Below are 12,165 nucleotides of genomic sequence, written 5' to 3'. Positions count from 1 at the left end.
TCCTGATAACGGGAGAATGTGGTAAATAATACGTAGGATGACCTGTATCGCGAGTATCACTAACTTCCTCCACAATTCCCAATTTGAAGTATTCATCAATCACTGCTTTATATTCGATGTACAAAGAAGGGTCTTTATAAAATCGTCTAATTAATGAATTTAATCGTTTTCTAGCATTATCATAGTTACTAGCTAAATTATCATTTTCGTGCTTCCATGGAAGTGCAACTACATATCGACCGTTTTTAAAAGTCAAAGTTTTTTCAAATTTTTGAAGAGCTTCCCCATCTGAAATAGCCCGTTTAGAAGGGTCATTCTGGATTCCGAGAGATTCTAACTCCCAAAATGCTTTCAACTGATTCGTTAATTCATCATCTAAATCTTTCGTGACAATAGCGCTCAATACTTCAACTGATGATGTTTTAAAATTAAGATCAAAATTCGAAATTGGACCATGAATTATCCATCCCATCAAAGTATCTAACAACATTACTTTTTTATTTATACGTCGAGTTGTACCAGAAACTATTTCCCAAAAATAATCAGACCCAATTAAAATGTCAATTTTATTATCACTATATCCGTTTTCGCAATCCGATAATTTAATACCTAAAGATTGAATTTGTTCGCGCAAATCTTTGTTGGGTGCTTCTATTAATGTGTTGCAGATTTCAGGGGATTCTAATGCCTCAATACTTAAACATTTATTTTCGTCTCTTATGTTGTGTAGCAAAAACTTGACGCGATGTCTTTTAACGTTAATAGCGGTACTATTTCCGAAAGTATGCAAGCTTATTTTTTCCCTATCTACTAATGGTAATTTCAATTTATTTACTAATCTTTCATGGATAAAACTTCTTTGGCTCCCTGAATCAATTAAGCCTCGACAGTATAGTTTAGTTTTTCCCTCTGAATCGGAAATTATAGCTTTAAATGTTTGGAGTAGAACAATTTGTTTATAATTTTCAACTTTGTTTTTATGTGGAATAATTGATGTTAATATTGCATCAGAATTAATTTTGTCTTTAGACAGGGGAACAAGGTCATTCATCGGATAAGCTATTTCACACAATCCCTTTCGGTGACTTTGTTTGTGACAGATACTGCAGTTAACTTTCGTCCTACAGAATTTTTTAAGATGAAATTTTTTATAACATAGAAAACACCTCCCGTTTTTCTTTAATACATCTTTTTTCTCATTTATGTTTAATTGATTACATTCATCCGATAAATGGTCACACAGTCTATTGCAAAACACGCAAAATTTTTCAACAACAGTATTTAATGTGGCAGCTGAATAATTTATTTCCTTGTTTCTATAATCGTACCTATTAAATTCCCTACGCTTTTGAAACCTATCTTCATACGTATTTGTATTCCTAGCCTCATCATTTTTTGTTTTAGATAAAATTAAAGTCCTTTCCCGGGATTCTAACTCTTTCTTTAGAAAGCATAATAAATCAGAAACTTTATTTTGTTCCGAATCATGGGATCTGTTAAATTCCAAAGCCATGTCAGTTGGAATACACTTTATCAAAATGGGAAACAAAAGTACCCCGAAAGAGTCTGGTCAAATCCCCAAACTTTCTAAAGCGCATATTTCTACTGAGCAAATGTCATACAATCTACGTAGCGAATATACATCCCTTGAATTTTTGCACGGTGTTAAACTTAAAAGGTTAGACATATGACTATCAATAATCAAGTCCTTTCTACCAAAGCGAGATTCCGAAATACCGATAGCTTTTTCATAATTATTTGCCTCTAATGACAACCCAGAAATTGCAGTTTCTGCATCAGCTAGTAAATAAGATTTTAAATAATTAAACTTTTCAACGTCAGTTAACGATTTGTTATCATGTATACTACTTTTAAACTGTGCCCAAAAATTTGGCCATTTGCAAATATTCCCATTAAATTTTTCTATTACTAATCGAGGAAGTTTGACAGATGTAGTATTTGGCGTACAAAGACTCGAATCTACGGGACTAATTTGCACTTGATTTGAACTTGTAAATTATTCTTGAGATATTTCTTTACCCGAGCTTTGCATGTCAAAATTTCTTCTTTGTAGTTTTCTACTGTAAGTATTTCTTTTTCTAATTGTTTGTCGTCGGTAATTTCCTGTTCTATTACTTCATTAAGTGCTTTTAGGCTTTCTTCCTTTTCAGTTAATAGTTCAAGTGTTATTTCAATTACTTCAATATCAGGTAATTCCGTGCTAATTAATGTTTCTAATTTCTTAATAATTCTTGTTGTTGCTCCTCTTAGCGTAGCACGCTTCTTAATGTATTTATCCAACGTTTCCATAATGAACAATTCAAATTCACCTTACCTAACCTTTGGGGGCCCGCGAAGCGGGCCTTTGAAAAAGAAAAAATCCCTCCCACCACTTTTTCCTTTCTTTAAAAAAGAAAAAAAAAGAAAAGAAAAGAAAAAGCTTTTTAGTTTGAAGAAACTCTTTCTCCTAGAGATTACAAGTTTTCAAGCTTGCAAGTTCGAAGTGAGAATTTTTTTTTGTCCTTACCTTCAGAGCCCACTATCGACTCTATCAACCAAAAATAAATATGATTTTTTTTTCTTTTGTGTAAATTACAAGGCTAAAAAAAAAAAAAAAAAAAAAAACGCTTATTTCTGAAAGATTACCAGAATTGTAGTGAAATAGACAAGGGGTAAAAAATGAAAAAAAAAAAAAAAAAAAAACGCTTGCATTTTTAGCGTTCGAGACTTAAAACATTGGCAAACAACTCAGTTTGATGAAATATTTTAAAATATGTATTGATTTGAGTTTTAAATTCAGTGATACAAAATGAAACTAATTCTAGCGTTGTTTCAAAAGTAAAAACGGTTGCCTAATTTGGGAAAACATTTTGGACGAAGCACTTCTCATCAAATGTCTAAAAAGGAAAGGGGCACTATTATGTCACTCAAGGGTGCCCACCTAGGGGGGGGGGGAGCAGGGCCATTAAATTTCTTTTGGGGAGGGGGTGCCCTTTCTCTTGGGGGGGGGGGGGCTCCCCTGTGTCACTGTATTAATTAGAGTCAGTGCTGAATTTACCATTAAGCTAAACAAGCTACAGCTTTAGGTGAACTTCCCGAATGGTAAGAGGGTGTTACTTTCTCATTAGTATCTATTTTTTAAATATTTCCACCATTTCTTTTAAAGAATTTTATGCATTGTTTAATCTAGATAATTTTTCAATTGATTCAGCGTTGTGTTTGTCGGTGGGTAAAAGTGGTAATCAAAACTAACGGGGTCGAAAAATAAAATATGTAACCGAAAGTCGATGTGAGCAAGTGATAGACTTTGTGTCATATCGTTTCTTCTCTCTCGCTTTTCCTCTCTGTCAATAAATATCAACGATTTGTTGAACCAAGGGCAATTTTTCTTTTGTATTGCCTTAATTTGCAAAAGAGTGCATAAGTTTAAAACATTTCTGTATTTTGTTCTCCTATTTTTGCTGATTTTTTGTAGTTCGAATTACCTCTTAAAAGACCTCAAAATGCAGAATTTTTAAATGCATTTTTCAAATACATTTACGGGGGAGAAACGACCGGACCCCCTCAAATTTGAGGTATTCTACCTTCAACTCAAAGGAGTTCCCTGTATAACTGTCCTGAAAACCCTGCTCGTCCAAGGTAAAAAAAATAATAAAAATACAGTATAACAAAACATTTTTTAAAAACACATTCACGGCTATATCGCTATATGTGCCAGAGGAAGACACATAGTTGGGAAAAAAACTTAAAAAATAGCCTGTTTTGCCACTAGTATAATGTTGTCCGAGCTACAAAAAAGGTCCCCCATACTTAAACTAGCCTAGGGCCCACTAAGTCAAAATCCAGCCCTGTATACAAGAATCTCTTTTTAATAACATTACAAAGTTTGATTAAGAAGAAGCACAGCAAAGCAATTTTAATTGAGAAAAAAAAAAAACTTTCAGTTAAAAAAAAGAACAAAAAAAACCTTTTTATTAGACCTAGACCCATTGACAATATTTAGGATATTTATGTAAAAGCAGAGCGAAGAAAGAGGAGATTCAAGTAAAAAGTTAGGGGCCATGAAGAAAGTTGCATAGGGGCCCATTAATCCTGTCGACGGTCCTGCCAGGTTTTATGTTCTAAATAACTGAAATAATGCTTAATAAACTAAACAAAAAAGAAGTTATTGCAAATGCAAATTACATTACCAAACACCATCACTAATGCATTTTCATTGCTAGCACACATGCTAAATTCATCATAACCTCCTTACAATAAGCAATATAATGCTTTGCATTGATAGATCATTCAGCAGTTCTTCCATCTCAGTTTTTCCTAAATATTATTTCAGTTGATCAAGCTTTAACAGTTGTAAATTGCAGAAAAACTTAAGAAAAGAGAGAAAGTTAAGAAAAAAAAACCCCCCGCTGAACACAAACTTTACATTAAAATTAATTTAAGCCAAAAAAGAAAAAAATAAAAACATATATTTTCTTTATTTCCCTTATTATTTTTCGCCAATGTGAGGGGTTTAACCCTTAAAACCCTCCCCTTGGACACGGCTCTGCTAGCAGCCCTGGTAGGTGCCGCTGTACAGCATGATTTAGAAAAAAATTCAATGAAAGCATACCTAGAATGTAATCTTTATGCGAGTTTTACTCAAAACTTGAAAATGTCTAGTTACACCCCTTTGCTTCTCACTGCCTCAACTGTATTACGTTTTGTTTTAAATAAGATTTTTTTTCACTTTTACATAAACGAAATACTCTTAAATGCGGATTTTCAAAGAAGCCACACAGTTTTCACAGTGGTTTTTTATTGCGTAGAGCAATTTAAGCTTGCAAATATTTTTGAGAAAGTTAGATCCTTGAAATATCATCTTATATTATGGGCGTTTGCTGTATGCTTGGTTTAAATCAATCTGTCCACTAGTTTGCTTGAAATGAAAAGTTAAATAAGGATTTCTGAAAAAAAAAAAAAAAATCTTGGTACTTCAGCGGAGGGAGAAAAGTGAGGAGGTGCTGGAGGAACCTTTTTTTTTTTGAAAAAACACACTAGAAACTTTTTAGGTTTGGAAAACTACAGCCAAACCTTTTTAGATGGGGCCGGCATGAATTTTTTTTTCCACATTAAAAGTTTAGGGCCAGTCCGCCCCTGAGTTTGATTTTCTGAACTTACCGGTTTAGTTTTCATGCTGTTTTTTTTTTTTTTTTTTTTTTTTTTTTTGCGTTCTTGAGATTATAAACTAAAAAAATAGAAAATTAATAGAATTAAAGCTGTAATTCATAGAAACTAAGACTTTTTTGTAGCAGTTGGCAGCTCTGCCTACTTGTATACAATTTTCACTGTAAATCTTAGTTTGATAACGTTGAATTAACTGGAAAGAATTATTGTCATATTAATACAGAATATGTCTGTATTCTTCAAGACAAGTAAAACGAAAAGAAAGATGAATTTGAAAGAATTGAATAAATACCTTTGCGCATAAAAAGTAAAATAAGAAATAATGTTTAATTGCACAAAAAATACAGATAACTGCATACACATGTTTTGATGTTGCAAGGGATGCCTTTTTCAATGCAAAAGAAGTGAGCTGATGGATGCAAAGACATCCAACAAAAGCCAAAAGATTCGTTTATTGGATGTCTTTTCATCCATAAGCTCACTTCTTTTGTATTGAAAAAACATTCTTTTTAACGTTGAAACACAAGTCTACAGATTTGTGTGATTAAAAGTTATTTCTTATTTTATCCTATGAATTTTTTTGGTAAAACGATGAATATAAACAGTGCTGGATTATTATTGTGAAAACAATTCAAATTTAATGAAAATTTGCTGAAAATCACCTTTTTTTAATAAAATAGTAGACTGTTTTTTCATATTAAAGCTAGCAAAAGGTAATTCAAACTGATCTTTTTTTGGTCTGATAAGTCAACCATGTCATCTTTCCTATAAAAAGGAGTGATCCATCAAATAATTTTTGCTAACCATAGCACTGAATATAAGGACGGAGAGTTGTTGTGTATTTAATGCATTATTTTCCAACTAAGGTATTATTTTGTAATAACACTCTTAGGTGCAAAATAAAAAGTTATATAGAAATCACCATTTGAATAGAAACTAACATTTTGAATGTAAATACACACGTATATAAATCAGATGTGTTTGCACTGATAAAAAAACAGTTGCGTAAAATCTATTAGTTACTAATCTATTTGAAATTCCCAAAGGACCAATGAATGTAATACAGTAGACCCTCGCAAGGGGGGGGGGTTTCTCGGTTTTGATTATACACGGTTTAAGATTTGACACTTTTATTTTATTTTACGCTGATGAGTTTTGGTTTTACAGGGATGTGGCAATGCAAACGGATAAAATTTCCCCTCCTTCAAAATCCAAACTCCTAAAGATTGCAGATTATGCATAATCAACTGCATTTTGGAGTACTAATAATTGAGCTTGGGCCACTGGAGACATTTTATGCGATTGGTTCCAGAGCTCTTTCCAGAAGTAAAGTTATTAAATTCACACAGTTCAGAACTCCCTGGAAGAAGTCTTTAGAAGTGACAAAGGAGGCCAAAACCAACGAGGATACTGAGGTCGGTGATGCACAACCAAAAACGTTCACACTGAAAATTGTGAGCCATTCCTAGACAATAGAAATAATCTTTCTGATTTGTTGGTTAAGGAAGATTCTATCATGGAAGTGACGCAGGTGATTATGGATACGTTAATGCTCTGCAAAGAATTACAGAGAAAAATTCTTAATGATTTCCAAAAGACTATCATAGCCAGCTCCTCTTTATGAACAGAACACAAAATTAATTTATGTTTTTTTTATACATGTTGTGCAGTAAATTTGATATAAGTACACATTAAACTTATTATACAATTAGTCATCACTAGAATGAAGTACTTTGTCATCTACGGAACCAAAGCCCTATTTTAACACTAGTATTAGGTCTCAATTTACGCGGTTTCGATTTACGCGGCATTTCCATAGAACGTAACCCCTGCATAAAACGAGGGTCTACTGTTTATCACCAATGTGAATCACTCTGATTGGTTGCATTATTAGGATACCTTGGCAGGCTAACATGTACTAATATATGAATAAAATATGCTAACAATCTAAGAATTAACAAGAAAATTCTTAGACAGATATTCAAATTAACAGACTTTTCTCTTATTCATAGATTAGTATTTCACTTTGAACTTCTGATTGCATTATTTCAAACCATTTAAGTTCTAACAGTGACAGGTAACACATGTCTCTGGGGTGTTTGTCTGTATGTATCCATGACAACTTGTATAGAAAAAATTGGACTAGATAGTTGTTAATCCCTCCCCTCATATCTTCATCCTGTCTCCTAAAACAGAAAAAACAGGTGTGCACAAGGGAACTTAAAAATAGGAGAAATAAGAATGGCTAACTAATAAAATTCGATCACTATGTGATTTTACATTTGTGAAATTTTGTGTGTGTCACTTTTAGATTACTTATTTATTGCCCATTCCAAAATTATTTTACAAATTCCAAATTTTTTATGGAAAAAAACCCTATTTTTTATCCTTTTAACAGCAGTACATACATTGAATCGTCAAAATAAAGTCACATATCATAAGGAAAAAGAAATAAAAAACAAGCTGAAAATTAAAAGATAATTTTTCTATGTTAATTTGCACAAATTCATGAAATACCTGTCTGCAGTGAAGTGCAGACGGGTGTTTCATGAACGCATAGAATCCCTTTTTCAATGCAAAACAAATATATCTAACCTATTGCTGTACATTAACAAAGAAAAACTAATTTGCACTTTAAAAAAATTATAATATTATGAACAAATAACAAAATAAAACTTTTCTAAAGCTAATTACACATATAGGTGTAAAATACATACTTCTCCAACACTTATGATACAACTTGGAAGAATAGATGATGTCCACACTCTAGATTCATGAGAATAAAGTATGCTAACGAGAGAAATGGATGACTTTTCCCAGAATTCCAAAGAGAATTCCGCAACAGGCAAGTCACATTGAATTTTCCAGAGCCTGAGGCTACGATCATCTGATGTTGAGCAGATTAACTTGTTAATCTTACTGAATGTCACTGAAAAGATAACGCCCTGGAAATCAAAGCTAAAATTAATATTTCTGAGAAGAGCAATAAAAGCATTAATAAACAAAACTGAATTGCAAAATGTTATAGATTTTTCAATACATTGCCCATCAAGCAAAATGAAAAATTGGGAGATTTTTCAACTTAAAAAGCACTTTTAAAACCTTTTCTTATTGGCCTCAGCATGGTGAAACTAAACATTTTATCATGAAAAACAAATTCAGGCAGCTTTTTCAGAACTGCTACATAGAACATATGCTTGATGACATAGAACATATGAGGTAGTGAGAAGCAAAGGGATGTAAGTGGCAAAATTAAAAATTTTGAGTGAACCAGAACAAGTAGTAGGGGAACCTCTCCACTGTTTTGGGGCAAGAGGTAGTACTAGTAGCAATGGTAGGTGCTGCTGCATGATTTAGAAAAAAAAAAAAAAATCAGTGAAAGCCTACCAAGGACATTATCTTTAAATGTGTTTTACTCAAACTTGAAAATGTCCACTTACATCCCTTTGCTTCTCACTGCCTCATATGCTTGAGGCAATCTAGGTAGGTTTCAAAAACCAGTTACTTATCTATGTGATTTACTTCTGTGGCATAGTTTGACAAAATGAACTAATGTCTGTAGATTGATAACTCAATTAATTCTGTTGCACACTACTAATAACATAAGAATTGAATAAATAGCTTTGTGCTTGAAGAGTCAAAGAAAATAACACATTGTAAAATGATGAATTCTATTTATTCTATGTTATTTTCCTCCAAATTTTTTGCTATTTTATTTTCTTTTGCTACTAATAACATAGTTCATCTCAATTAGAAAAAAAAATACAAGTTAACTCGACACAGTACATTATTGTTGAAAAAAAAAACAATACAAAATTCAAGAGTTATACAGCTGTTGACCATTAATCTGCAGTAGCCAAACTTTGCTTCAGTTCAAAATGTAGGTTCAAGCTTCTGCTTATGGAGTGTTGACACAATTTTAATACTATCAAAAAACTTCAAGTTTCAATGCTTTTTGCAACTGTTTGCTTTCCTCTAAATACTTTTGAACTTAACAACGGTTTTCTTGTAAATTTTTATATTTTACATCAGCTTTTATTATTACCTACTGAGTTTCTTTTCCATGTCTTTCCTCTTCTTTAGTAACAAATTTAATATTGTTTGAACTTCAGCGGACATCAGAATTAAGTTAAAATAAAAAATGCAAAGTAATTTAAAATCTCAAGCATGTCATAGATTTAGATCACATTACTAAGTGGGCAGATAAGTGGGCTATGGCAGTTAATGTAGGGAAATGTCAAGTACTACACTTCGGTCATGGAAATAAGCATATGAGTTATCATTAACAGGGTTCAGTCATTAGTTAGGCAGAAAATGTTATCGATCTGAGTATCTTAATAAATCAAGATTTCAAGTTTAGTCAACAGTGCAGCATTGCAAGTAACAAAGCCAACAGAATGCTTGGGTTGATCAATAGATCTATTTCAAACAAATCTAAGAAGGTTCTTCTGCCTTTATATAAGAATTTAGTAAGACCTCATTTGAAGTACGCAATTCAGTTTTGGTCGCCTAATCTGAGGAAAGATATTTTTGCAATGGAAAGGGTTCAAAGAAGAGTAACTAGACTAGTAAGGTAACTTTCAGATATAGATTATGATACCAGACTTAATAGGCCTAATATATATAACCTAGAGAAAAGGAGAGTCAGAGGGGACAGGATTCAGTGTTTAAATTTATCAAAATGAAAGATGTTAATGGATTAAACTTTTGCATGGAAAGCAGGACGAGGGGTCATTGTTTAAAGCTATTCAAATCTCAGGCTAACCTGGAAATTAGGAAAAAATACTACTTTAGTAGGGTCTTGGGCACTTGGAACAGCTTACCAGAAGAGGGGGTAATGAGCAAGGGAGTAGATAGCTTTAAGAGGGCCATTGATCTTCATTTGGGACTAATAAACTGACCAGGCCCAGCCCAGCTGTGCCCAGAGCCTGTTGCTGGTTGTCATATTTGTATTTGTATATCATGTAATTTTTGGCAATTTACTAGATCGTTTAGAAAGCAATGGGGAAAAGAAAATCAAGAAATGTAGAGCCTTTAAACAAGGGTTGATTCCTTCAATCTACATGATTAACTGTTGATTCAAAAGTTTAAATAGAAGTGAAGCCTCATGAGATAATGAATTTCGTGACTGTAGTGATCAATGATGAGGAAGATATTTTTAATAATAATAATATAAAAATAAAATGTCTTGATTGTAAGAATGAACAGACATTAAATAAGTAAAAATAATACTTTTGAATAGAAAGTAATAAAAGATCAAAACCTATATACTATACATTCACTTATAAAATTCACTTTAAAATGAAATAAACATCTTCATGCTTTTTTCCAGCGGTAAAGTATATATATATATATATATATATATATATAAAGGTTCTTTGTTTAAAGAGAAATATTTAGTTGAATCCCACAACACTTAAGCTATTAAAAATGTACCTGATGTCCTTTCAATCGATGAAACGGAAGTTTGCCATTACTTGTTTCACTAACAGAATTTGGAGACCATAGTAGTATTTGCTGAAAAACAGTTCCTACAGCCAAAATAATAACATTTGCATCATGATAAATAATGCTACCAGAATATCTGGTTTTCTGTTAAGGAAAAAAAGGAACTTCTGGGGAATCTTTTTACCAGAAAAAACACACGCAAAACTCCCACATAACCAAAAATAAAGAATTAACAATGGAATGATGCTGCAAAGAATGAATCCGCACATATAGGGGAAAGGAGGGCAAGATGGAAATCACACTTATGCAGCGCTGGATCTATAAATTTTGAGCCCCCCCCCCCTGCAAGAAAATTTTAAGGCACTTATGATATTAAACCAAGTGACAACTCGCTAGCATGGGTGTGCAACCATGTATGGCCATCTTGTAAAAGTGAACATAGTTTAATCTGTTTCTTGCCTGCCAGTGAAAGGATACCTTGGTTTATTTATTTTGGTAGCAAATCCTTAATGTATGATGAGTTGAGTATTTTGAATATTTGAGGTGAAACTGTTCATAAAAGGTAAGAAACATTACTATTTTGATTTGTGAGTAAATAAACATTATCAAAAGATGATGTGAATTAATATTTAAAACAAAAGGGGAAAAAAGGCTACATGTGAGGCAGTGAGAAGCAAAGGGATGTAAGTTCCAAAATTAAAAAAAATTCAGTTAATCAGTACAAATTGTAGGTGAACCTCTCCTCTGTCTTGGGCAAGAGATAGCACTAGTAGCTCTGGTAGATGCTGTTATATAGCATGATTTAGAAATTTTTTTCAATGAAAGCCTACCTAGGACCTTATCTTTAAACGTGTTTTACTCAAAACTTGAAAATGTCCACTCACATCCCTTTGCTTCTCACTGCCCCATATGTCTAAATGCCTGCCTTCACTAGGACCAGTATAAGAAGAGGATGGAAGTTTTAATTTGAGGTCAGCATTGGATAGTTATCAGTGAAATGTAGAAGCATAAAGAAAAGGGATGGGAAAGTAAAAAAAAAAATGGAGAAAAACGAAGAATCATAGCAACATTTAAACCAACCTTCACAAGGAGATGTGTTTTGTCTACTTAGTGGAGCACCACACAATGAATGTACTCTATGTGGAACAACTCATTGAATACTGGTTATAGTGCCAGTCTTACTGCAGTCGGGCACATGAGCTGAGAACTGGTGGTTGTACTGTTTGCATAAATTATAAAATTTAAAGTTATCCTAAACATATTACTCTAAAACAAACTTTCAATTTTGCCCTTAGATATGGAGCAAAATTGAAAGAGTTTTAATTTGTAAGACATTTCCAAATGGCCACAGAATATTAGCGAGCATTTTGGGGCAAATGAAGGAATTGCATTAGTGTTTAGTTCTACAGTCAAGTCTGATAAATTTAAAAAAATTATACTGTATGTGTATTGTTTTATTTTTATTGCAACTCAAAGTTAAACCTCTACCTTGCCTTTCCTTCCCCTACAGTTTTTTTATTTAAAATTATTTATGAAACGAAAATTTTCTTT

At 32.6% G+C, this 12,165-nt stretch overlaps 1 protein-coding gene across 1 annotated transcript in view; it reads right to left on the bottom strand.

Annotated features, from left to right (window-relative positions):
* Nucleotides 1-12,165, bottom strand: part of LOC129219987 (WD repeat-containing protein 6-like) — a 77,917-nt gene that overhangs the window by 57,414 nt on the left and 8,338 nt on the right. Inside the window, exons 3-5 of the mRNA XM_054854310.1 lie at nt 10,603-10,750; nt 7,884-8,111; nt 7,684-7,761 (exon numbers count right to left, since the gene is read on the bottom strand). Of these exons, the coding sequence (XP_054710285.1) occupies nt 7,684-7,761; nt 7,884-8,111; nt 10,603-10,750 (454 nt within the window). The remainder of the gene's footprint in view (nt 1-7,683; nt 7,762-7,883; nt 8,112-10,602; nt 10,751-12,165) is intronic.

Source organism: Uloborus diversus, chromosome 4 (assembly GCF_026930045.1).
Source record: "Uloborus diversus isolate 005 chromosome 4, Udiv.v.3.1, whole genome shotgun sequence".
Lineage (NCBI taxonomy): Eukaryota > Metazoa > Arthropoda > Arachnida > Araneae > Uloboridae > Uloborus > Uloborus diversus.
This window is presented reverse-complemented; position numbering and strand designations above follow the sequence as displayed.